The sequence below is a fragment of the Acinonyx jubatus genome, chromosome D1 (assembly GCF_027475565.1).
Source record: "Acinonyx jubatus isolate Ajub_Pintada_27869175 chromosome D1, VMU_Ajub_asm_v1.0, whole genome shotgun sequence".
NCBI lineage: Eukaryota > Metazoa > Chordata > Mammalia > Carnivora > Felidae > Acinonyx > Acinonyx jubatus.
The window spans coordinates 47,626,245-47,652,620 of record NC_069390.1 but is presented as its reverse complement, the minus strand read 5'-3'; the positions used below and the strand labels follow the sequence as shown (position 1 = coordinate 47,652,620).

The 26,376-nt window shown below is 49.0% G+C and overlaps 1 protein-coding gene across 8 annotated transcripts in view; it reads left to right on the top strand.

Annotated features, from left to right (window-relative positions):
- AMPD3 (adenosine monophosphate deaminase 3) overlaps nucleotides 1-26,376 on the top strand; it is a 47,260-nt gene that overhangs the window by 3,550 nt on the left and 17,334 nt on the right. For 4 of the 8 annotated variants that reach the window (XM_027073163.2, XM_027073162.2, XM_027073160.2 and 1 more), the window contains exons 2-6: nucleotides 6,454-6,679; nucleotides 17,725-17,929; nucleotides 21,775-21,937; nucleotides 24,056-24,275; nucleotides 26,241-26,370. In XM_027073163.2, the coding sequence (XP_026928964.2) occupies nucleotides 6,459-6,679; nucleotides 17,725-17,929; nucleotides 21,775-21,937; nucleotides 24,056-24,275; nucleotides 26,241-26,370 (939 nt within the window). In that variant the 5' untranslated portion in view covers nucleotides 6,454-6,458. Of the gene's footprint in view, nucleotides 1-924; nucleotides 1,567-1,639; nucleotides 2,542-2,579; nucleotides 2,602-6,453; nucleotides 6,680-17,724; nucleotides 17,930-21,774; nucleotides 21,938-24,055; nucleotides 24,276-26,240; nucleotides 26,371-26,376 lie in introns of those variants that run through there. The other 4 variants (XM_027073161.2, XM_027073157.2, XM_027073164.2 and 1 more) reach the window with 4 other exon arrangements.

Genomic DNA, 26,376 nt, shown 5'->3' with positions numbered 1-26,376 from the left:
AGACTTCTGGGCCACAAGGAGCAGTGACATATTAAGCTCAAGATGGATTTGTGAGGTAATGACCAAAGTTTGCCCTCCCAAGACAAGCCACATTTTCCTCGTAAACTGCCACTGTTCTGGAGGGTCCTCTATCTCTTTGGCACTAGCAGGACCCTTGGCCATTGTCCCCACCTACGTTACCTTCGCTGGGCTGCTGCCCATCTCTGTCCAGACCTTATGGAGTGAGTCTCACACCCCTACCTGGGCCTCAGGAAGGCAGTTTTCTCTATGTTGGAAAATGAAGGCTCAAAGTGGAAGGCATTTTCCAAAGCCTAAGCCACGGATATTAATAGGTGTTTTTTCCTATGGTGGTTATGGTCAGAGGGTCAAATAGGTGTGTTGGGCTAAACAAAGTTGAACAGCTTTCTTTACTATGGGACTCTCTGCTAGTAGAGATTGTGCATGAATCCCCGTAAGGGATTATTGTGTGCAGCATTTTCCAAGCCTTATGTCCTTTTTTTTTAATTGTTTTTAATGTTTATTTGTTTTTGAGAGAGAGAGACAGAGCATGAGTGGGAGAGGGGCATCAAGAAAGAGAGAGAGAGAGAGAGAGAGAGAGAGAGAGAGAGAGAGAAAAGAGACACAGAATCTGAAGCAGGCTCCAGGCTCTGAGCTATCAGCACAGAGCCGGACGTGGGGCTGAAACCCACAAACCATGAGATCATGACCTGAGCTGAAGGCAGATGCTTAACCGACTCAGCCACCCAGGCACCCCATCTTCTGTCCTTTTATGTTCTATAGACTACACTTTGGAAAATGCTTGTTTAGACTGAGGCTATCTATGGTCTGGTTACAGGTGCAGAATAGAATTCCCTGAACTGGATCCAGGTAGGTTCTCAGATGCATGGGCTAGGATGCTCCCACTACAGCCCCAATTGAACCTCCTCCTCCCCCAAAAGGAAGGAATCACTTGCCCCACCTCCCCTCTGACAGAGCAGTACTAAGGGCTTGGACCTTTTCCCCCTATGCTTTAAGTTCATTCAATTATTTAATGAATAAATATCCCCCTCCCCCTAGGTTGCTTGTAGCTTGCTGATCGCAGTGTTTATGAAACAGCTGTGAGGACAGGTGGGTCATAATCTCTGGGTAGCTAAAGCCCAGCAACAGCCCGAGGATCATGTGTCAACCCTGTAATCCTGCTCTGCACACACAGGAATCATTATGTGGGCTTAGGAAGGCACAATCTCACAATTGGACATGAGGAGGTGACTCAGGCCCAAGTCAGGGCTGGAGCTAGCCTCCTGGTAAACAACTGACCCATCCTTTCTGGGCTCTTGTCCCCAGGATTTCAACAGCACCACAGAAATAGCCATTTTGCTCACGGTTATTTCCCAGACCCGTACCATTTGTCTAAGTCACTGTGTGGGTTCTGAGGCTTGCTTTTAGAGAACTGATCCTGTGGGTCACTTGAGGCAGCTCTACTATTCCCAGGGAGAGCAGCAGCTGCTGGTGGCAGGGTGGCCGAGTGCAGCCAGTGCCCAGGAGGCTAGTCAGAGCTGGAGGCCCTCGTGGGAGCAGACAGCGGCAGTAAGAGGGGAGGACGGGGCAGGTGGGCTCAGGGGGGTCAAGAGGGACATGCTTCTTTTCCGTGTGTGTGTGTGTGTATGTGTGTGTGTGTGCACGCGCACGCATATGCTCATGTACTCGGGATCTGGTAGAGCCTGTCCAGGCTGCCCAGTCACCTGTGATGTCAGATTCCTTCAGGGAAGAAAGGAAGGAGTGGGACAAGGCATGGCAGCTTTTCATCCTAGCCTGCTCCTATACTAAGGAGTCTCCTCTCCTAGAGTCACTGTCCCTTTCCTGGGAAAGGAGGGAGCTGTTCAAAGCCCTTGCTCTTTTAGAGGAGGAGGGAGAGGAGGAGCTCTATTGATAACTGGGCTCAGCGCCACTCCTGTCAGTGCTGGGGTGCCTTCAGGGAGGTTGCTTTGGGGGGCCTTGTGAGGGAAGGCAGGCCAGGTTGTGCCGTAGACAATCCCCTTGGTAGAATGAACCTGGTCACCAGGCCAGGCCTGAGGAAGCAGCAAGGGTGATGGTGTGGCACGTTCCTGCTTGGCTTTCAGAGGTCTGGGCATTAGAGGGAGGCTGTGGCTTGTCTTCTGTGCTCGGTCAGGTCAGAAAGGCTGAATGAACTGTTGTGTTGGGGCAGCGGCTTTGTGTCTTGCTCTGGAGAGGGCTGAGAACAGGGCCAGGACACCGCGTTCAGCACGCAGCAGCTATGGATAGCTGGCATTACCTGGGCCCTTTAGGAGTCTTGGAAATTTTCCACTTACATTTCATATTCATGGAAGAATTTCCAGCCCAGGCACTTCCTGCTCTTGCTCACAGCAGCTCACAGATATGCAAAACAGAGACCTCCCACCCCAGCAGCAGCAGACAGGACCCAGCCAGCTGCACTCACAGGGACTCAGCTCAGCCTTCCGGGCATACACGGCCCATGGCCTGAGGGCCTCGCCTGTGTGGCATGCTCAGGATCAGCCATGGAGACTCCAGCCCCAGGCTCAGGTCTGTGTCATGGGTTCTGACAGTGGGAGCCTGGCAAGAGCAAGAAACAGCTTCATTTGTGTAAGGAGGGGATTTGAGTGGTACTGTGCTTACATTCTGGAGGGGCTATGGTGCCATGAAAAGTAACTGTTGGTTGAAATGGTGGCATTTTATAGCTTTCTAACTTTGTGACACTTCTTTAAGCTCGTCACAGGGTGTCGTTTGTAATAGTGAGATAAGCTGTATCCCTAGCTGATTGAATTTATGGTTAAGCCTCCCAAGCCTGCCGGCTTCAGCTGACAAACGGTTGACAAACGGGTAAAAGCCAGGCTTAAAGAAGCAGCTGGAGCTGAAACTGCTTGGCATCTACAGAGCAGGCAAGCCTTGCATAAGCAGGAAAGGCAAGCAGGAAAGCCTTGCATAAGCCTGCCCTGCCAGGTGTCTCTAGGTCTCAGAAGAGAGCCGGGCTGTGGAGGGAGGGTTGGCAGGAGGGAGCTGTCTGGAAGACAGATGTATAATGGGCTCCTAAGGCTCACTGACTTAGCCCAGCACCCCAGCTGGGTTACTTGATCTATACTAAGGAATGGAGTGAAGTCTTCACCACTTATTGAAGACACTGGTAATAATTCTGCAAGAGATTGATATGGCTTCTGCAACGAAAGGAATCTATCTCTATGGGGAAATGTTGCTATATGATCCTATCCTCGGGTCATTGATGTGCCTTGGGAATCTGGGGTGAGGAACTGTGGGATATAGCATCTTCCTGATAACTGACCACAGGACCTGTTTCACCAGCAACAAGTGTTGACCTTTCATGGAACCATGGTGGGAAAAGGCTGGTTTAAACTATTTAAAGAGAAAAGAAGATCTTTTGTAGAAAGATGCATCCCAAAATGTATGTTTAGTTGACTTCAGCGAGGTGAAAATGCTTCATGGAAAGACATGGCAGTCTGTCATAAGAGCCCTCAGGCACAAAGGACCCTCTACCCCATGCCCACTTCTGAGGAGGCCTGGTGGGCTGTGTCAGGCCTGGGTGTGTTTGTAGGGGAAAGGGCTATGGGGTAGGAAGGTGGTGGGGGACAGTTTCTGTCCAGGGCAAGAGCTAATGCAGAGATGGATCTCAATGCTGTTAATTCCCTTAGCTGGCCAGTGTCTGATGTGGATTAGGTGGGAGAGGACCCTAATTACCAAAACCTGGGATGTAGAAGTTTGATTTTCTTCCTAGTTTCCTTTCATTAAAAAAACCTCTTCAGTCTATTTATTTTCTGGGGCACTTAGGTGGCTCAGTTGGTTGAGCGTCCAACTTCGGTTCAGGTCATGATCTCGCGTTTGGTGGGTTCGAGCCCCACATTGGGCTCTGTGCTAACAGCTCAGAGCCTAGAGCCTGCTTCGGATTCTGTGTCTCCCTCTCTCTGCCCTTCGCCTGCTCACACTTTGTCTCTCTTTCTCTCTCTCTCAAAGATGAATAAACATTAAGAAATATTTATGTTCTTTCTATCTTCTTTGTGTTTGTTAAAATGACATTATAACAGCATCAGTGATCAAAGTCAGATACTGCCTCACACATGCAGTCCTGTTATCTGGTCATCCGAGTATGTGTCTCTCTTCCAGCCCTTGTCTTTAAGGGAATGCATTTTCATCTCACTGCAACAAAAGCATGGGTACAGTTTTATGTATTAATTTTTTCATTTACTGTTATTTCACAATATTTTTTATGTGATTACACTGTCCTCATAATTATAATTTTGGTTGCTTGACTTTTTTCTTCAAGTGAATGTGCTCTTATTTGGACACTTTAAAGCTTTTTATATAAATAGTGCAGGTAAACATCTTTGTGCTTTTTCCTTCAGATTCTTTTCTTAGAAGCAATTTCTGGAACTGGGTTTATTCTGTCAAATGGTATGGATGCTTTATGGCATTTGCTGCCCCTTGCCCGAGCCCTGTTTGATGTCTACTTCTGAGATGCCCTGTGAGGTTGTAGAATGCTGCACTTGACCCGCAGCCTTAGAGTGGGGAGAGGGGTTGATGGGGTCCAGCTTCCTTTTCACCTAACAGCTCCCCCTGGCTCTAGTTCTGTGTCTTCCTCTCCATTTCTCTCTCTGTCACCTTTTTCCCCAAGCCCCGTTCTGATGATTTCCAGCTTCCCCTTCTGTGTGCTATCAGGATGTGGACGTCTCCACAGACAGCTCTGTCTCTTCCTCTTTGCAGGTCTGGCCTTCACTGTCTTGCTCTCTGCTGCTACAGATCAGCACAGTTACGTGCCAACTTCCTCCCTCCACAGCAGCTCCCTCCCACTCAATCACTTGGAGGGGAGAGGCCCAGGAAAGCTATCATCCTGGGTGTGGAGGGAAGGAGGAAATTGGATTCACAGTCAACGGGCTCACAGATGTACTTTGACTGGTGTTTGAACTGCTTTCTTCCTTCCTGTCTGTGTCATGAATTAGGCCCATGAGAACACCAGAGCAGCAAGCCTCCCTGAGCACCAGAAAGCTCTCTGGTATCTAGAAATTACAGCACTTAGAACTGAGAGCGCCTTGGAGACTGCCTAGTCTCATCCCTTTATCTCACAGAGGAGAAAACTATGAGGCACAGAGAGTGACTGTCCCAAGGCTGCTCAGTGAACCTCTCCTCCCCTGTAATTGCTTCCTTTCCTGGCCACACGGAAACGGGGCTCCTGTCTTACCTTCATCCTCGTCTCCCGGCTGACTAAACCACCTCTCTCTTTAAACCTTGCTCAAAGAAACTGTGGTAATAGGTAGACAGGACACCCTTCTTCCAGAGCTGCTCTAGTGAAGGTAGCTTGTTGATAGGATGCAGTATTCATTCATTCCGTAGGAGTGATGCTGGGCACAGCCAGGGAACCTACCCTGACACCTAGCTGGACAAAGAGAAGCACTACAATGTAGTGGTTAAGAAGACAGGCATGGGGACCAGGTGCCTGGGTTCAAACCTCTGAACAGAGGCTCAGAGAGGAAAGGGGCAGAGGGCCAAAGGCTGAGAACAGCGCAAGTCTCTGCTCATTTAGTAAAAGTGTGACCCCGGGCAAGTTAGCTCTCTGTGCCTTTATTTTCTCATCTGTAAAATGTGAATAATAGGATTCACTGAGTTAATAAGTAGAAAGGGCTTGGCAGAGTGTACCTATTAATAAGTCCTATATAAATGTTAAAAGAAAGACAGACAGGTAGAAAGAAAGAAAAGAAAGGAAGAAACCAGGTAATTTAGGCCACCTAGGGATAATAAGGAGCCAGTGTGAGGAGAGATAGGCCAAGCTTTGAGGAAGTAAGTTTTCAGCGGGGCTGTGAAAGGTAGAGTATCTCTGTCTCTAAACCTTTATTTTATTTGCTGTGTCTTGTTCAGAGTTCCAGAAAACTTGGGAAATGGTAGAACCGTCATGGTAGATTCTTTCTTTTCAGCAAAAGAGCGTGTTTTGTGTGATGAAGAATGTGGCTTTGGATCGCCCAGAGCACTGCGGCCATCTCATGGGACCTTAGGCTAATCATTAAGAACTTTGGGCTCTCATCTTCCCTTTATGCAGTGGGGAGTGAGGTTTGGTCATTGCTGTACCCAGACGGACCCCTGATAGTCTGCAGGAGAGGGGACTGAACTCTCCTATCCCTTCCCCATCATGGAAACAAAGCCAGGAGAGGTTTGTGGGTCCCCTGTGTTCGGGACAATAGAAACACACGTTAGTTCGGTCATTCTTTGACTTCTGAACATTTGCTTTCTCATGAAAGGTGAGTGGTGCTATACCCTTCACATCCAATGACTTATGGAGCTAGTTTCTGAAGCTGGTGCACTGGGTTTGGTCTGGGGAATTCCGGAGTAAGACAGCTGACCCCAAGGACCCTTGTTTTAGTAGCTTCTCCTCCCCCACCCCACTGACTCGGGCCATCTGGGAATTCCAGAGGCTAACCCTTGCTCTTTTTCTGCTAGCCGAGATGCCACGCCAGTTTCCCAAGCTGAACATCTCCGAGGTGGACGAGCAAGTCCGGCTCCTGGCAGAGAAAGTGTTTGCTAAAGTGCTCCGAGAAGAGGACAGCAAAGATGCCCTGTCCCTCTTCACTGTCCCCGAGGACTGCCCCATTGGGCAGAAGGAGGCCAAGGAGAGGGAGCTGCAGAAGGAGCTGGCGGAGCAGAAGTCCGTGGAGACGGCAAAAAGGTTTGTCCCCACAAGCCAGAGCACATGTGCACAGTGGTGCAGACCCAGGCAGGCTGTGGGCATGTGTCTGAGATAGGGGGCCTGTCCCTGGGAGATGAGTTTATTCCTTAACCAAGACCCCTTAATTCACCACTTCTTTCTTGAAGGCCGTTTCCAGGCCTGTGTTTGGCAGAAAAGGTAAAAAAACACCTTTTCTCTGCTGCTGTTTGAACAACAAATCATGTGCATAAATACGCACCATTTGCAAATGACAGTTCTATGATCCTTTTGGAAATTTGAAGATTTCTTGGGAAACATCAATTTTACTTCTTTTCATCGCTTGACAATTACTTTGCATTATTAAATAAGTCAGTTCACTATGTGCCAGGTGCTATACTGAGCACAGAGGATGCACTGATGAACAAGATATTTCCAGTCCCTGCCCTGTTGAGCTTACAGGTAGTTGGTCTAGACAACAATTAAGTAATGGGACAAATTAAATTAAAAAAATGACAAGTAATGATAAGTGATGTATCAGTGAGGGTCTAACCAGAAAAAACAGAAATCACTTAAATACTGGAAGGAGGATTTAAAATTCTTCTTTTTTTAAAGCTTATTTATTTTTGAGAGAGAGACAGAGCATGAGTGTGGCAGGGGAGGGAGGGGCAGAGAGAGGAAGACACAGAATGCAAAGCAGGTTCCAGGCTCTGAGCTGTCAGCGCAGAGCCTGACATGGGGCTGAACCCATGAACCATGAGATCATGACCTGAGCTGCAGTCGGATGCTTAACCAACTGAGCCACCCGGGCAGCCCTGGAAGGAGGATTTTAATGCAGGGAATGGTTGCTGAGGTGGCGGAGACCTGAGAAGACAAGCAGAGGGCAGGGAGGCAGGCCGGAGACTCAAAGCAGTAGGAAGCAGCTACCACTTGAGGCCGCAGGGATGATGGAAAGAGGCGGTGCTGCTGGAGCCCAGGGGGGAGAAGTTGGAACTGTGGTGGCCTTTTCGATGGAAAAGGAGCCAAGGAGGAGAGGCAGCAGCTGCAGAGATGCTTCCAAGGCAGAGATAGAAGCAGGAGATACCTAGCTGCAATCCTTCTGGCACCTTCCAGTTTCTCCCAGTGGTTGCCATTGGCCAAACCTAGCCAGAAGCCAGCTAACACAAAGCAGGAAACACAGGGGGGCAGAGGGGGAGCTTGAGAAGTGGATCTGAGGACAAGCAGGCCGAGCATGGGTGCTATGAAGTAGATGAATAAAGTGTTGAAGGAGAGAGAGAGAGAGAGAGAGAGAGAGAGAGAGACCTCAGGCTGGAGGGATAGTCAGGGCTCAGGTCAGACTGGTCTTGTGCTCCCTGATGAGAAGTTTGGATCTTAAATCCAAGTACAATGTGAAGCCCTCCTCCTTTCAGTTGATCTCACCCAGGAGAGTGGAATTAAAGAATAAAAGAACTTTGAGAAAAAGTCTAGTGGGGCTTTAGCTGGGTTCTTGGACCACCAACATACTGCAGACCTCAGAGCTAACATGGTGGAATGTGAGCCCTGACTGTGACCTGGTCAGCAATCAGGTCCTTCCTACGATATCTCCTTATTTTTAAAGTCACGCCCTCTGCTTTCTTGGTAGTATAGAATTTCAGTATTTCCTTCACTTTTTGGGAAAGAAGTAAAAAGGCAAGTACTGGTATAAAGGCTTCGCCATCCATAAAATAAGTGAGGGGCTCTGGGCCCACGGAGGGAAGGGGTAGTGGGTGCCGTTAGCCGGCTGTGAGTGCCAGCCTGTGTTAGGTGAGGTGGGGTGGCTGGAGGTCCAACAGTGTGTTCACCCCTGGAGGGTCAAGAAGAGGGGCGCCTGGGTAGCTCAGTCGGTTAAGCGTCTGACTTCAGCTCAGGTCACGATCTCGCGGTCCGTGAGTTCGAGCCCCGCGTCGGGCTCTGGGCTGATGGCTCAGAGCCTGGAGCCTGCTTCCGATTCTGTGTCTCCCTCTCTCTCTGCCCCTCCCCCATTCATGCTTTGTCTCTCTCTGTCTCAAAAATAAATAAACTTTAAAAAAAATTAAAAAAAAAAAAAGAAGAGCATGACTGTAGAGGCCCCTCATCCACACTGCACTGGCTTAACAGAGGGCTGGCTTTGTGGACTGAATGGTGTGCAGAACCTGCTGTGTCTTATGAATTGAGCATTTTCGACCCTTAATAATTGGAAGAGAAGAAGTCCTGGTATTTTTTATTATCGGGAATAGTGGGGTTCTGAGGCCAGTTTCATTACAGGGTGACACCGTGCCTCACATCTGCAAAAAGAGAGTGTACTCTTCTTATCAATGCCCAGGCTAACAGCAAAATGGAAACTTTCTTACTCTACGTCCAAATGGTGCCTCATGATTTCCAGAAATTCTTCCATAGGCTGGCTCCTCTCCAGGAATTATGTTCTGTCCCTGCTCGTTAGGATGTGGTGGTCTTGGTTCGCATCTATATGCTCCCTAACACTGGAAGCTTCCTGAGTTCTGTATCTGGATCCCCAGGGTCCAGCCTAGGACTTAGGCCATGTTGGTGAGCAGTGGATGTGTGACAGAGAAAAGCTGTAGTATCTTCACAGATAGCACTTCAGGGTGGCTACAGCTCTCTGGACCATTGTGTTCTGTCACTCTCTAGTATGTTCTATGACCTTAGAAAATTAGGAAACATCTCTGTGCCCTACTTTCTTCCTCATCTATAAAGTGGGGATGGTAACAGTAGCTACTTTTGTGGGGTGTTGTGAGGAATGAGGGAATTGACATGGAAAGGGCCTAGAACAGTGTCACAATAAGCCCTCTGTTAACTATTCACTGTTTGCCCGACTTCCTCCTGGAGAGACAGCATCAGCTACTGCTTACTGTGGGCTCAGTGCTGGGCTGTGTGGTTTGCTTTCATTCTTTAATCCCCACATCAAGCTTATTAATTGGATATTCTTATGGACTTCATTTTGCAGATGAGGAAACTAAGGCACAGAGAGGTTAAATTAACTTGCATGAGAACGCGGAGTGAGTAAGTGACAGAGCAGGGAGTAGAATCCACGACTTTTTTTTTTAATGTTCATTTTTGAGAGAGAGAGAGAGAGAGAGAGAACACATGTGTGTGGGGAGGGGCAGACAGAGATGGGGACGGAGTATCCGAAGCAAGCTCTGTGTTAACAGCACAGAGTCCCATGTGGGGCCTGAACCCACACTGTGAGATCATGACCTAAGCAGAAGTCGGACACTTAACCAAGTCGGACGTTTAACTGACTGAGCCACTCAGGTGCCCCAAAGAACCCATGTCTTTTGAATCTAGAACCCCACACCTTGATCATGAGGCTATTCCATCTCCAGCCAGGGGTGGAGTCTTTGGTTCCACCCGTAGATGCTGGAATGACACCGGGTGCTGCTCCCCAGGGTATTATTGCCGGCTTTTGAATGAAATGAAGGAAGCTGGGCCAGAGCTTCCCAAAAGAAAAGCTTCTCTTCTGCCAAAGGATGGACGGATCCGCAGACTACCTGTCAGAAGTCCCAGTGTTCTCCAGAGCGGTACATCCCTAATTTTCTTTCAGCCTCACTGCTCAGTAGAGGCACCATTATGCAAACATTCAGACGTGGACAGTCCCTGGAGGAACCCTCTCCCCAGCTTCCTCTTTGTCTCTGGCTCCTCCTTGACGCTCTGGAATGTAAGTGGTGATGTGAGGCATCCTGCAAGGAGCCCACAGGCCTAGAGCCTGCAGCACATCTCCAGATACCCAGAGTCTGTGGGTTTGTGTTTCAAACTGTGACATAAGAAGGGACATCGTTTGGAAAAAGCCCTTCCTCACCCTGGCTCTTCTGAGAAGCCTGAATATTCCTGGCACTTGGAGAAAGCCTTTCTTTACAACCATTGCCTTTTTCTCTTTTACGAAGCAAGCAAGCAAGCAAAGACTATTGGAGGTCTAATGTAAAGGCACAAACTAAAATCAGGAAATAAAACAGTTTATTCCAAAAAGAAGAAAAACTGGATTGTGAATAAGAAAGATGAGCACCTAAAACATGGAGGCTGGCTCCAGGAAGCCAGCAGCTGTAAGAGCTGAGCTGGGTTCAGACACAGCCCTTCTAGGATTGGGGGCTCTTTCCAGGGAGCCAGTGATTCAGCCTGCTCAGAGAAGCACTTGTTTTGCAGAGGCTGGGACCTCTGGTCTCCATCACTGCTCCCCCAGGCTGGGTGAGGAGGCCAGCAGGGACAGCTTGCTACTGGGCTCTACTTCCTTAGGAAGATGGCATTAGCTAAGACTCTGTTGGGACATGGGGGTGGGTCAGGGGGTGGGTCCAAGAGGGGTGGACCATCTATGGAATCAAAGTTAGGGGGCAGAGAAAAGAAGACAGGAAAACCTAAGAAGTACCCAGAAGCTCTCTTTTGTTCACTCCTCCTTTTTTTTGCCTTTGCCCACTTTGAATTTATCATCCTACCTAGCCAGAGCGCATCTACCCTACTAAAGTACAAAGTTGGAACTTAGCCAACACTGATGGTGACATGAAAAATGTCTGTGCAACCAAAATGTACATTAGTGCTCCCCAGCTCTCCCATTTCTTCTTTTTGAGCAGCTTTATTGAGATACAATCCGCATACCATACAACCCACCCATTTAACCTGTACAAGTCAGTGGTTTTTATTATACTTGCAAAGTTATGCAACCATCACCACAATCAGTTTTAGAACATTTTTATCATTCCCCAAAGAAACCCTAGTAGCTTTCAGCTGTCATGTCCCCAGTACTCTCGTCCGATCTCCTATTTATTCTTACTTCATATAATAAGCTTGGTGATCTTGTTTCTTATCCTGTGACAGATTTAAGGAAGGAGACTAGAAGTGGGGAGAGGAATTTCTACAGGCAGGGTCATTGTGGTGACTGTAAGCTCAGGCGTGGGAGTCAAGGCCACTGAGTTCAAATGACGCCCATGTGTTAGTACTGAGTGCACTTGGGCGAGGTCTTCACTGCAGGAGCCTATTTCCTGATCTGCACAATGAGGGTAATAAAACACCTACCTTGGGAGAACTAAGTGAGCTAATATGCATGACTACTTAGGACAGCACTTGGAACATCATTAGTGTTCTTGTTTCTGTCATTATTATTTGACAGTCACCAGTGAGGGAGGAAACTATGAAAAGCAGACACAAGAATTTGAAGTCTTGGGACAAAATGCCTTTAAGCTCATGACTGGGTAACACGGTGATGTCTCTGAGTCATCGAGAGAACTTGCAATTATGTTCGGCACGCTCTGATTAAGATATAGGAATTATGAATTTCATTTTAAAAAGCCACATCATAGTTGTTGTTGTTGTTTTTTAAATTAGGGTATAAAGGGGACAGACTTTGTCTGAAAAATGTAGCTTTCTAGAACAGCTGCTTTCCCAAGTAAAACAGATAAACAGATAGTTGTTATGAGTTGAGCATAGTACAGCTACAATGTTATTAAATCATTTTGTTTAATGAAATTTCTTTTTTTTTTTAAGTATTTTTTGGGAGAGCACAAGTGGAGGAAGGGCACAGACAGGGGGACAGAGGATCTGAAGCGGGCTCTGCACTGAGAAGCTGACAGGCTGACAAGGCTGACAGCCATGAGCCCCATGTGGGACTGGAACTCAGGAACTGTGAGATCACGACCTGAGCCAAAGTTGGACACTCAACCAACTGAGCCATCCAGATACCCCTGTTTAATAAAATTTCTTAAATTAGGGCTATGCAACTTTTAAAATTCAGGGCCATTAACAAAGCAGCTTCATTTAAACCCGTTTGATTCATCTGCTTTTAAAGTTAAGAACAAAAAGCTGGGGCCTTTGGGGAAGAAGGGCAATGGGAAGGGAGTTGGTGGGCAGTGGAGTCCTATGCTTGGTCAGGAGAGAGCAGAGGGGGATAGTGACAAGGGAGGGCGGGTTATCAGAGGGAAGTGAAGGAAGAAACAAGGGTTGAGGTTGTGAATTTTTACACCTGATAGGCTTCAAGTGTGCAATTCAAAGCCACACCCCCCCCGCCCCGCCCCGAGCAGGCCACTGGTCACTTGGTGGGCACATGGAGTAAGTGCTCTCCACAGGGCCCAAGCGCCTGGCATTCCTTCTCCTAGTGTCTGCCCATCACGGAAGTGCACCATAGTCAGCTGTATCTGCTTTCTTCCTTCTGGATTGGCTGGGACCTTTGGTCTCAGTCACTGCTCCCCATTCTCACATGAATCACTGCGGTGACAGTGGAAGCAAGAGCAACAGCTGAGCCTCTGGAGGTGGGGAATGCCTGCCCCACCTAATGGCATTCCAATTAAAACTGTGAATAAATCTCTATGCTGGTTTGTGGCTCTTGCCCCAAACCTTTATTTAAAAAAAATTTTTTTTAATGTTTATTTATTTATCTTTGAGAGAGAGAGAGAGTGAGGGAGAGGGGAAGAGAGAGAGAGGGGACAGAAGATCTGACAGAAGCGGGCTCTGCACTGACAGCAGACAGCCTGATGCGGGGCTTGAACCCACAAAGCTTGAACCCACAAGCTGTGAGGTCATGACCTGAGCCGAAGTCAGATGCTTAACTGACTGAGCCACACAGCGACCCCTCTTGCCCCAAACCTTTAAAGTGGTAGTTCTCATCTGGAAGGGTAGCGGCTACCAGAATGATCTGAGTATGTGAGAGGGAGGTTTTCAAACAAGCCTGCTCATTCTGAAGCGTTTTCCTCTCCCTTTGAGAATGATGCAGGGAGACATCTCTGATCCTGCTGCTTCACTGCTCCCACCCTCAGTGTGATTAGGTGTCTCCTCTGGGATCCCAAAATATCCAGAGCCTCTCACACACCAACGACATTGTGTGGTGACAGTCTGCTGAGTTGTCTGGCCATCTATGCCATCATCAGTCAGTCAGTCCCTGGAGTCCAAGGTGTATTTTCTATCTGTCTAGCCCTGGGGGCTGGCACTTGGTACTTTATTGAATAAAATGACTTGTTGTACACATTTGAGGGCCTCTGGTGAAAGGTTTGGTCTGGTGACTTTCCCAGCCTTCAAGTCCTCTGGACAGACTACATAAGGGCAGTGGGCTTGTGAAGGTCCCTGGGAAGATGCTGGCTATTCTCTAGAAGATTGAAGAGGGTCTTGGGGTTCTTAACTTGGGTTTAACACATGAATCAAATGTTATTACAGGAAGGCTTTGGGGTGCCCAGATGTTGAGGAGGGTTGGGAAATGGAGCAGGGTAATGATGGGGACATAGTGAATGGCAGGGGCAGCTGAGGGCCATAGAGTTGGGCGGGAGGGGCACCAGACAGGTGCTAAGAGATACCATAATAACAGCCCATGTGACCAGTTCATGTCCTTGTATTAAGGACCTGTTTGGGCAAGAAGGTTCTTGTGACCCAGAAGTGCCATCCATTTCAGAGAGGACAAAGCTGCTCCTGGCCCCTTGGGCCCTTAGGCTTGGCCTGGAGCTGGTATCCTCACAGCCCCACACCCTGCCAGCTCTTTGGTAGGAGTGAGTTTCTGCCAGGTGGATGTGTGGGTGGGGGAAAGAGGGGGCGTGCCAGCTGTGGCAGAGAGAGCTGGCTTATTCTGATGCCCCAAGGGCTAGCACGAGGTAGAACAGGTGGGACTGTGGACAGACAGATCTTGGCCCATCATAAGGAAATGCTTTCTAACAGTGGCAACAGATCATGTTTTGTTCACCTTGTTTGTGTGCTTAGCACTGGCCTGGCCCAGAGTAAGTGCTTGGTAAGTGTTTCTTGAACAAATGATTGATTGCTGATGTCTTATCCAGAAATGTAATGAGCTGTCTGTCAGTGGAGGTATTCAAGCAGAGGCAGTGTTAATGAGAGGACTGGGGTGTGTAGTGTTTAAAATCCTTTCCAGCTAGGACACTCCCTTGTTCTATAATTCAGATAAAGCTTACTTTAAGCTTATTAAAAGACAACTTCTTTTATTGCTGTTACACATGCGGGGCTTCAGACAGCCTTGAGAGGGAAAGAAAGACAGGTGTGTGGACACACGCGCATATTCAGTCACTCAGTTGCTGCTTTCCACCTTTGTTGGCTGAGCCTTGGTTGAATAGAATGGATACTAGATATGCGCCTATAGTAGACAGAATTTCTAAAATGCCCTCCCCAAAGATGGCCCTCCCTAATCTCCAGACTTTCTGAATATGATGAGACATCACTCAGCGATTATACTGTCATATGTAGCACAGTAGCAGACTTGAAGATAAGGAGGCTACAGAGGTGGACTTGATCTAATGACACACATATAAAGAGTAGGGGGCTCTCTCTGGCTGGTAGGAGAAGGGAAGTCAGAGAGGTTTGGAGCACAGAGGCAGCTATGCCTGGCTTTGAAGATGGAGGGGGCTGTGTGCAAGAATCAGAGAGCAACCCCTGCCCAGTAGCCAACCAGGAACAGGAACCTTAGTCTTATGGCCATGTGGAACTGGATTCCGCCAACAGCCTGGATGAGCATGCAAGTGGATTCTTTCCCAGAGTCTCCAGGTAAGAGCTCAGTGAAGCCAGCATCTTGATTTTGGCCTTTTGATACCTGGAGCATAGAGCCCAGCCAAGCCTACCCAGACTTCTCACCTACAGAACTGTGAGCCAATAAATGGGTGTGGTTTTTAAGTCACCAAGCTTGTGGCAATATGTTATGTGCCCCAATAGAAACAATACAGGGCCCTCTCCTTGGGCTCCAGTTAGCTTTTCCAATGTTCTGAGATATAAGCTTAATGGTTAGCTCTTGTTACTCCAAACCCTTGCCCAAGGTGAGCAAGCCCTGAGGAGTTGCCCCATCTGTTGTTTAACCTATCCCTGTGCCTGCAAAATCTGAGCTCCTAGCCCACAGATGTTCACATGTGACAGTCTGGTGCTCACTTGAAGACCAAGACAGGAGACATAATGGATGCCTTCAAGAAGAACTCTTTGGGCACCTGCTGATGGGTACTGGCTTTCTCACTGAGGCAGAGGAATATGGACATTCCTAGGACAAGCCTGGTGGGTTCTTGGCTTAGGCAGCCTTCCAGCTTCCTGATTATACTGGGCTTTATTACCTTTCTTACCTGTTGCTCACCTTAGATGTTACCTTGCTTCTCCCTGGTGAGACTGGCCCTCAGGCAGCATTGGCTGAAGCATGGGGGTGAAGTTGGCAAAGAGACAAAACAGTGAGCTGGCAGGCATGTGAATGACACAAATGCCAGAGTCTTATGGGACCCAGCTGAACCGGTCAGAATGTTAGAGGGAGCCCAAAGTAATAGCTCTTCCTGTAGGTGTGAATAACCAAAAGATGCCAAAGTGAGAACTGTATTGGTCAAGGTAAATCTGCCTTTGAGGAATGATTGACTGGCATGAGTTGACATCTTCCTTGGGGGCATGTTGCTTAGCTTAGCTCTGTGGAAAGGATGGATGGCAGGCTGGAGAGAGCCTGGGTTGTAGGTTCCTGGAGTTCAGCCTGCCTTTCCTGAACAACTCAGTGCATCTGTTATGCAAGGCCCAAGGTCAGGGCAAAGTCAAACTCTTGAAAAGGGGCTGCCTCTACTTTCCAGGTGTAAACAGCCTTGCCCCAAAGAGGTGATAACACAAGTGGGCAGATAAAGACTGAGAGCCATGGCAAGCATTGGGTGTATAGACAGAAGAGGTAAATGTGGTTCCTGAAAAATTAGCAACGGGCCTGTAAGGAGACCTGGTCAAGTGTCAGGAGGAAGGTAACCTCTTCCAGGTGACACATAAGGCCTGTTTGGAGATCAACCAATTTTTCCACCCCTTCTAGGTATCATGGCACCTAGAGGAGAGAGGGGTTCTGTGGGTCTGTGGGCCACTGAGGCCTTTGCTGGTGACTATAGGCCTTGGATATCCTGCTGAGTCCTCAGCTGGTTTCTGGCATTGGGCACTGCTGGGTGGCTATGCTGGGGGCCTGGGGTCATTAAAGTCAGAACTCCTCCCAGGAGAGGGGAGTGCTCATGGCTTTACCTCATTACTGGTTAACTCCCTTCCTGGAGATCCTAGGACTTGGGGTGGTGAGTGTTCACAAATCACTGTAAATAAGCATGAGCTTGTGGCACTTTAAAACCAACCTATGCCCACTTCCCTGAGAGTTTGTAAAATCATCTTTTGGTGCTAAGTGACCAAAGGGACCTGAGATTGATGCTGACTGATCTCTTTCTCGTAACAGAGATACAGATCTGCACCTGCCCAGCAGTAGCAGCAGCCAGGATGGCACAGATTAGGCACAGGAAGGAGCAGAGGAGGTGACGGGGTGGATAAGTTCCCAGAGAGGCGGTAGGCTATGGGCTAACTGCCACCCTGCCCTGTGACTTTGTACAAGCCCTCTTCCATCTCTGGGCCCCTGACTCCTTCATGAAAAAAAGAGGTGGGACTAGTTAGTCATCATGAGCTCTTCTGGCTCCAGTGCCCCAAATTTTGAATGCTTTGAAATACAAGGTGGTTATCTGTCTGTGACCCTGTTCATTGTCCTTCTGAGGCTGTTCAGATGCTGGGACTCGGAGTTTGGGTGACTTAATATGGTCCTCACTCCTGCCTTTGGTGTTAGACCCCTGCAGTATGGTCTGCTCTCTGTCTCCGAAGACAGTTGCCTTCTCTAATGTTCTGTGTGCCCTGCACAGGCCACAACCATTCTTAGTGACCACAGGGAGGGGTATCTGAGGGCTGTTCTGTACCTCAGGCAGAGAGATGTGTGCAAGAGGAAGGCATAATTGGCAACTTCTTTTTTTTTTAATTTTTAAATGTTTATTTTTGAGAGAGAAAGAGAGAGACAGAGACTGGGGGGGGGGGAGGGGGGCAGGGAGGGGCAGAGAGAGACGGAGACACAGAACTTGAAGCAGGCTCCAGACTCTGAGCTGTCAGCACAGAGCCCAGTGCGGGGCTCAAACTTATGGACCACGATATCATGATCTGAGCTGCGGTCAGAAGCTTAACTGACTGAGCCACCCAGGCGCCCATAATTGGCTACTTATTAATGGTAGGGCCAGTACCAGTGATTAATCAGAGGGAAATTCTCCTGCCATGTACATAACAAAGACTCTTTATCACTTGCCCCAATTAGTGACTGATGCTTCCCACTTTTCCTTGTCCTTGGCTTTTAGAAAGAAAAGTTTCAAGATGATTCGGTCCCAGTCCCTGTCTCTGCAAATGCCTACGCAGCAAGATTGGAAGGGCGCCCCGACAGCCAGTCCGGTCCTGTCTCCCACTACCCCTGTGTTCCCTGGAGCCACTTGCCAGCCCACGCCAGGGCCCTATGCCATTCCCGAGTTCCAGCGGGTCATCATCAGTGGAGATTACTGTGCCGGGGTAAGATGTCTCCCACTCCCCATTCTCTACCCACTCCCCTGGGGGTTGTATGAAGGCTGATGGCCTTGTGCAGAGGCCAGGGTCCCCTGGGCCACTGGGGACTATGCCCAGCCCTGAAGCCTGGTATCGTCTGTGGGTATCTAGGAGGTGGCCGGCAGGAGGCACAGAAGTCTGAAGAGAAGGAGAGTCTTAGTAGAGGTTGTGGGGTATGGGTATGTCTAGGGTGCTGCTCATCCCCGTGAGGGGGGCCTAGGGTTGCAGGCTAGCACAGTGGGCTGTGGCTGTGGCCTGCAAGTTCCATGCATTCCCTGGGTCCAGAATGCTTCTCTCTGTCCCTGCAGCCCACTAAGGAAGATGCTAGCTCGGACCCCTCAGTGTTTCCAAGTGTTGAGTGGACTTGAAGTCCAGGTTTGCGTGAAATCAGTTATTGCTTGTTCAGCTTCTCCTATGTGATTAGGCTCAGTATCCTTAAATACAGGCCAAACTCTCCCAACCAGGAAGAGGGGGTTTGAGGAGAAAATGAACAAGCTTGGTTTATACCAAGTCGGTTAATACAGTCACCAAAAATGTGCTGATTTTCTTGGTTGGATGATGCATTTTTATTGCTTACTTCTTTCCTTTTTTTTTCCCCAATTTTTTAATGTTTATTTATTTTTGAGAGACAGAGAGAGACAGAGCACAAGCAGGTGAGAGACAGAGAGAAGGAGACAGAATCTGAAGCAGGCTCCAGGCTCTGAGCTGTCAGCACAGAGCCTGACGTGGGGCTCGAACCCACGGACTGAGAGATCATGACCTGAGCTGAAGTAGGACACTCAACCGACTGAGCCACCCAGGTGCCCCTACTTCTTGAAGAGAAATATCAGTTAGTGCCAGGGTTAAGTTTGATTCTATCTCCCTGGCCCTCAACCAGCTACCTGTTGACCTCAGTTGACCTTGTTGTTCTCTCTTCTTTTTAACAGTGGTTTTAGAATATATGATATATCTGAGAAAGCAAAGTAGCTACTACTTTTCTTATACATTACCCTGTAGTTTTAAAAAATATGTTATTTGTTTGAGGCAACCCTTGTGTGTTTTCACACAAATAACCTATGTACCTACAATTAATTAGGCACATATAATTTGTTTATTTTTACACAAATGGTAGTTTACACATTATACTGAGTCTAGCTTTTTACACTTTACGGTACATCTTAGAGATAATGCCTCTCAATAGATAAAGAACTTCCTTGTTCTTTTTTTTTAATATTAATTTGTTTTCAACGTTTTTATTTATTTTTGGGACAGAGAGAGACAGAGCATGAACGGGGGAGGGGCAGAGAGAGGGAGACACAGAATTGGAAACAGGCTCCAGGCTCCGAGCCATCAGCCCAGAGCCTGACGCGGGGCTCGAACTCATGGACCGTGAGATCGTGACCTGGCTGAAGTCGGACCCTTCACCGACTGCGCCACCCAGGCGCCCCTGTTCTTTTTTTTTAAATATGTATATAAGTGCATAATATTCCACTGTGTGGATGTACCACACTTTAAGTTCTTGTGGATGGGAATTTTGTTGGATTGGAAACAATGCAGTCCTTCCCCAAAGAAGCAGTATCCTGACCAGGAGTCCTTGGTGTCTACCTGGCCTCTGACATGTGGGCAGAACAGGAATAGGGGGAGTTGAAGTAGATTGAAAGCCAGCTGAATGGGAGGATGTTGGCCTGGTTCAGTAGCTAGCTTCTTTCCATTGATTTCCTGGCACAGAGCCCCCTGAGCTGGGCGGTTGGTCCCCAGAGAACTATGAGTCCATGAGAAACAGGCTGACCTTGCAGATCACCTTGGCCCCCACTGTCGGCATGGGGCCTGCAGTATCTATAAGTGGGCCGATGGCTGGTCGTTCCCTGGGATCCCAAGTACCCTCTCTAGCCATGGCCTGAGCCCCTTGCCAGGCTGAGTCCATTGGCTCTGCAAGGTGTTTGGCTTTGTCATTGGCAGGGACATATTTTTGTCTAAGGTTCTAAGGTGTTTGTGTCTTCTCACCTATTCCTGCTACTCTCAGAAGCCATCCACTGGAAGGTGTAAAATGGAATTAACACATTCTTATGGGGACATTTGGAATCAGGAAAGGAGAAGTTACTTTCTTAACCAAAGTGAGGAGCAACATTTAGTGAAAGTATAAAAACATGCATGGAAAAGATATATACCAACTTCCTTCCTCTGAGGCTGGAGTAGGGTGAAGGAACAAGGAGGGTAGAGTTTTAGCTATATCTATGATGATTTATTTATTCATGTATATAAGAGATCTGGAACAGTAATGAAAAACATTAAAAGTTTAGCTCTGGAAGGTAAACACATGAGTGTCTGTCATATTATCTTCAGTGCTGTCTTTATGTTTAAAGTATTTTAAAACTAAAAATGATTTAAAAAATTTTTAATGTTTATTTATTTTGAGAGAGAGTGAAGGAGAGTGAGTCGGGGGGGAGGGGAGCAGAGAGAGAGGGAGAGAGAGAATCCCAAGCAGGCTCTACACTGTCAGCACAGAGCCCGATGCGGGGCTTGAACTCATGAACCATGAGATCATGACCTGAGCCGAAATCAAGAGTCAGACGCTTAACGGACTGAGCCACCCAGGTGCACCAAAACTAAAAATGATTTTTAATTAAAGCAGGGAGGAAAAGTTCCAGGAACACCCCTGCCACCCTCCCCACCCCGGCGCCCCATGCTCCACCAGCATCTTGTACCTCCCTCTGCTGTGTCACTTACCTCCTGTTACGACTGTCTGGTTACGGCTTGTCTCCCCAGACACATTCATGTTTCTGCCACACACATCCTTGCCAAATGCACAGAGGTAAATGAGCCCAGTGGAAGGTGGGAATTTATCTTGTCTGTCTTTGAGTACGAGGCAGCTCTGGGAAAGCAGAACATGCTTAGGCTTTGGGACCCAGTCAGATCAGAATCCGAAGTTTGACTTTGTAACTTCTGGGCCTCTCTGGGCTGTGGTTTCCCCATTTGTAAAATGGGTTGCCGTAAGGACCAAAATGAAATCTAATACTTGTCAACAAGCGCTTGTTGCCTGGGTGAATTGAATGATTAACACACGAATCAGAAGCCAAAGCAAAGCAGCAGACAGAGCATGCAGAGTTTTTATTTTTCCCTCTGAGGGACTCAGGTGAGTCCCTCATGTGAAAGCGATGATACTCACCCTCTGATCAGACATATGTTCTGGCCTTGCCTCTTCATGTTCAGGATGCAACAGCAGGCTTGTGGTTTAATCAGCAGGACTTGGGGCTGGCCTTGGGGGTGCAGGCTAGAGTACCTGCCTCTTCCCTAGTCTCTGGCAGCCGTAACTCTCCTCCTGTGCCAAGGGTCCCCAAGACCACCCCTGGGCTCAGTGATTCACTAAGAGGACGTCTAGGACCGAGCACACAGTTATACTCAGGACTAGGATTTATTATAGCAAATGGATGCAGAGCGAAGTCAGCACCGGGAAAAGGTACAGGGGGTGGAGTATGGAGAGGCCAGACTCCTCTCCCCGTGGAGTCACCAGAACATACTTAATTCTATCAGCATTGATTTATGACAAGTTTGAAGTGTCGTCTACCATGGAAGCTCATTAGAGACTCAGCACCTAAGGTTAATAAAAACGTTGTCTCCCAGACTCCCCGAGGAAATCAGGTGCTCGACATAAACCGAGCATAAACTGTATAGTTTAGGCTGGGTGAGCTGCTCGTATGAGTCAGTGGGAGGAATGCCCCCTGAAGCCCAAGTTCCCAGCCACCAGCCGAAAGCCAACTTTACAGTAGATCTTGTTAAGGACAGTGGTCTCAGGCCTATGATGCGGACTCTTCTCTGCACACCTCCTTCTGCAGATCACCGTGGAGGACTATGAGCAGGCTGCCAAAAGCCTAGCCAAGGCCCTGATGATACGGGAGAAGTATGCCAGACTTGCCTACCATCGCTTCCCACGGACCACGGCCCGGTACCTGGGTGATCGGAGGGTAGACACTGCACCTCCAGAGGAGGGCCTCCCAGGTGGGTGCATGTGGGTCCCAAGTGGGGCACGGCCCAAGAATTGGTACTGGCTGGATGTATTCTCTTTGTTCTGGCTGGATGTATTTCTCCCACATGGTGTTTTAAGGGCAAGGCTCTGGTATTGGCTTCCTACACCCACGTTTGCTGGTTTCCCCAATGTCTGATTCTGTGCGCACTGTGTACCCGACTCTGGGCAGAGCTGAGCTATAGAAGTTAAGAGAGAGGCAAAAGATAGTCCCTGAGCTAGAGAATCCTCCAGAGACATAGGCAATCTCATTCTGGGTGTTTAACACAACACCATCAGACAGTAAAGTTGAATTGCTGGTGGGTTGGGGTAGTGTGGGGATAGATGCAGAGTGCATGTTCTGGGGGTAGGGAAAGTAGGCTTTGACATCAAACACACCTGCATTCTGGTCTCAGCTCCACCACATTCTTGGGCAAGGTATTTCGCCAGACCTCAGTTTCTCAATATGTAAAATGGGAATAATACCTATGCCTTGGGCCTGTTCTGCAGCGTTTGGGGAAGAGGAGGTCAGAGATGGGAGGATGATTTCTGGTGGAGACTGGCCTGTGAAGGACATAGGAGCAGTAGAGGCTGTAAGTTAGGTAACGTGAATGAATACAACAAGAAACCACTATCTGTGAAGGTGGTGGTGGGGGATCAGATGAGGGCCTGGTGGTCTGTGCCAGTGCCCAAGGACCTGGCTGCCTGCTGGGTGTAACTGCTGTCGACAGGTCTTCTCCTGTCTGGGTTTTCCTTGCAGCTCTGAGACCTGGGCTTTGGGCATCTGTTGCTACCTGGGACCCTGGGTGTATCTCAACACTTCGGGGCCCATTTCCCTATCTGTCTGAGGCAAGTTGATGCCATCTGCCCCAGTTTGGGCAAGGGCAGACAGGAATGACTGTCAAATGTGTACTCTATACAAAGCAGAGTACCCCGGGGGCTGGAAATGAGCGTGGTAAGACAGAGGCTGTGGCTTCTTGCAGGCCTTGGTCCTGCCTGCATCTCACAGGCCCCTGGCACACTTTAGGGACTCCTGAGCTAGCCTGGGGCTGTGCTGCTTCAGCCCCTGTGATGCCTCACTCCTGCTCTGGGACAGTCTGTTCTGAGCACTGAATGGGGGACACTGCCTTGGTTGCTTTCTTTGATGAAGATTCCAGGGAGTGTCCCTAGCTCTCGCTGGCATCTGAGAAGGTGGGCTCTATGTGGGTTGGTTGATGTGCAGAGTTGAAGCCCCCAGTTTTACTGCTATTTAGTAGAACCCGTTCCCTGGCCAGAGACAGAGCTTATCAAGAGTTAGGAATACTCATTATAAGAGTAATGAGAATAATGTCCTCTAATTTATGGGTTAGGCGTTACTGTTACAAAGCATTTCTTATGCCCACTTTTGCAGCCTTCACCACAGCCCGTTAAGGCAGGTTGTGTTATTCTCAGATGAGCAGACAGGATCAGAGAGCTGAAGTGGTTTGTTCGGTCTCATAGCTGGGAAATAGCCAAGAGGTGTTTTCTGCCTCCTGTGGGCTAACAGCTGTGGGGACAGATAGCTCTGTCGTTGCCATTCCCTGCTCTGTGGGAGATAAGCTGCCTGTTCTGTGCTCACTTTGGGGAGGAGGAGGCTTTTCCATGCAGCTTCTTGGCTGCCCTCGGCTCAGGAAGATGTGGGAGGACAGGGACAATTATTCCCATTGGGCAGTCCCAAGTGCTGCCTGTTCTTTTATTAGGAGAGGACACAGCTGCCCTTTTTAATGGGCCTGGCATCCCTGTCATGCCCAGGAGGCTGGGGTTCATTTCAGTTAAATTAAAAATATTTACTGAAGTGCTAGCCATGTGCCAGGGTCTGTTCTAGGAAATGGGGATACAGTAGTAAACAAACCAAACATATACTACCTAGGATAAGTAAGTGAAATTATTTTACATAGTGGCAAATGCTAAGGAAACAAAATAAAGCAGGGAAGGAGATATATGATGTCAGGGTAGGTGGGGGTGGGTGGGGTGGTTAGGTTTTAGATAAGATGATGGGGATATCCCTCATTAGAGGGCTAAGGAATGTGACTTTTGAGCTCCTGTGAGCTCAAGAGGTCAAGGGCACTTTACCATCACTCAATCCTGTTTTGCAGACTTCCACCCTCCCCCTCCACCCCAGGAAGACCCTTACTGTCTGGATGATGCTCCCCCCAACCTGGGCTACCTGGTCTGCATGCAGGGGGGCATCCTCTTCGTGTATGATAATAAGAAGATGCTGGAGCGCCAGGAGCCCCACAGCCTACCCTACCCCGACCTGGAGACCTACACAGTGGACATGAGCCACATCTTGGCTCTTATCACGGATGGTCCCACGTAAGCCAGCTTTCCCCGGGTCTGCCTCTCTTTGCATGGGGGTTGTTCTGTAGGAAGGGGCTGGGAAAGGTCAGCTCACCCTTTAACTCTGGGCTTGCCTGCACTTCAATCATACCAGAAAGAGAGTACTTGTCCCCTTCCCCAGTGCTTTGTGGGTTCCTGCAATGATTTTCCATCATAGGCTGGCATGTTCTTAGGGTGGTACTACCTGTCCCTTCTGCATCCTAGATGTGGAGCTTCTGTTTGCTGGTGGCCACCTGTGTACCTGAGAGTGGCTGCTCTCGCTCTCCCCAGGCAGGGCAGTGGCCTTGTGGAGATAGCGCCCAGGGCATTACCACAGGTGGTAGGGGAGAGGTGAAGGCTGTTGCCGCAGGCATTGGTTTTCCCATGTTTCTGGAGGGGAGAGTGCAGGGAGCCTGGGGACTTTGTGCCATGACCCCCAGGATGCTCATGGGCTTGGCTGAGCTAACGTGTCAGGCGGTCAGTCGTCTCCCTGCATTGGGCCCCTCCCTCCTTGGTGAGCACTGCAGCTCATCAGCAGAGGAGGGCCGGTCCCTGAACCCTCAAGTGGCTGTGCTGTGAGTGTCCAGCCAGGACTGGAAAGCTGGGGGAGGGAAAGAGTGCTGGTCATTGCCGAGGGACCTCTCTTGCACTGCCTTTAGGTTTTTTCTGGGAATGGTGTGATGCCAGTTCCCAAGACAGGGAGTGGACCCCTGGGGGGTGGGCAGAGTAGTTCTCTGTCCTCACTGATCTGAAGACAGATCTGGGAGGGGGAAAAAGCAGTTCCCAGCAGGCTTGCCTCTGCCTTGTGAGGAGGAACTTTGAGGGGGAGCCTTGGGAGGGAGGGTAGGGGGAGGACCCTGGCTGTTCCGGGAGTTTTGTAAACAGTGGCTGTCCTGTCCAGGAGGCTATCCAGGTGAGACCTGCTGGGGAAAAGATTGGGTGGAGATGGCTTTTGAAATCCCTCGTGACTCAGACTCTTCATGCATCCTCTGTGCCGCTCTGGGGCTTGCCTCGGCTGACATGGTGACGTTCCAGGGTCGACAGCTGGTCCTTAAGAATGTCCGAGTGATTGCATGCCATGAGAGCTGCTGTTTATTTGGGGGCCACAAGGAAGCAGGGTGGCGTGACTTGTGGTTGAAGGTTCCGTGTGGCTTGAGCACAGGCACATGGCCAGACCCCTGGGTTGGTTGTGGGCTGGCAGTTGGCCAGGAGCAGTGAGTTCCCACCCCTGGGGGCCTTTGCTGGCTGGTGGGAGCATCAGTCCATGCAGAGATTTCTGTGCTACTAAACATCCCTACATTCCTAATCTGCCCATGATACAAAACATCCTCTGCTTGTCTTGAGACCTTAGAGTTGAAGGGTCTTCAGGTCTTGGGATTTGGGGAATGTCATTAGATTACAGGATGCTTCCTCTCTATGCCAAAGGTAGGCAGGTCTTGCCTTATAGTTTGACTGCACTCCTGATCTTCTGGGGAGAAGTGAAACTCTTTAAAGAAGTAAAGGTGGCTGAGGATCAATGGGAAGACATAAGGAAGGAAGGAAGGAAGGGATGAGGAGGGAGACTTTTATTGAGCATCCACTCTGCTCAGAGTTAGGCCCTTCACACACATGAGCCAATTTAACCTCCAGTGCAGTCCTGGGCATTGCCATCTCTGTAGTTGCTCATGGGAAACAGAGGCTTGGGATGAATTACTTAAGCACATAAAGCTAGAAGTCAGAGCACCTGTGTGAGTTTGCAAAGTCAGCTTTCCACTGCCCTGAACTGACTCTCTGCTCATTTCGTGGAATATGTGGAAGTGGTTACACAGGTCAGCTGGGTCTGCAGAAAGCTGGGACCACCACATCCATCCCTGCTGCATCCTGACCTTGCACCTGAGGGTTGGTCCCCACAGCCACTGGAGGTCTCCAAACTGGAGAGCTTGATGCCACTTCTCCTTAACTGTGGTTTCTCCCCACTTGCAGGAAAACATACTGTCACCGGCGACTAAACTTTCTGGAATCCAAGTTCAGTCTTCATGAGATGTTGAATGAAATGTCTGAGTTCAAAGAGTTGAAGAGTAACCCTCACCGAGACTTCTATAATGTGAGAAAGGTGTGT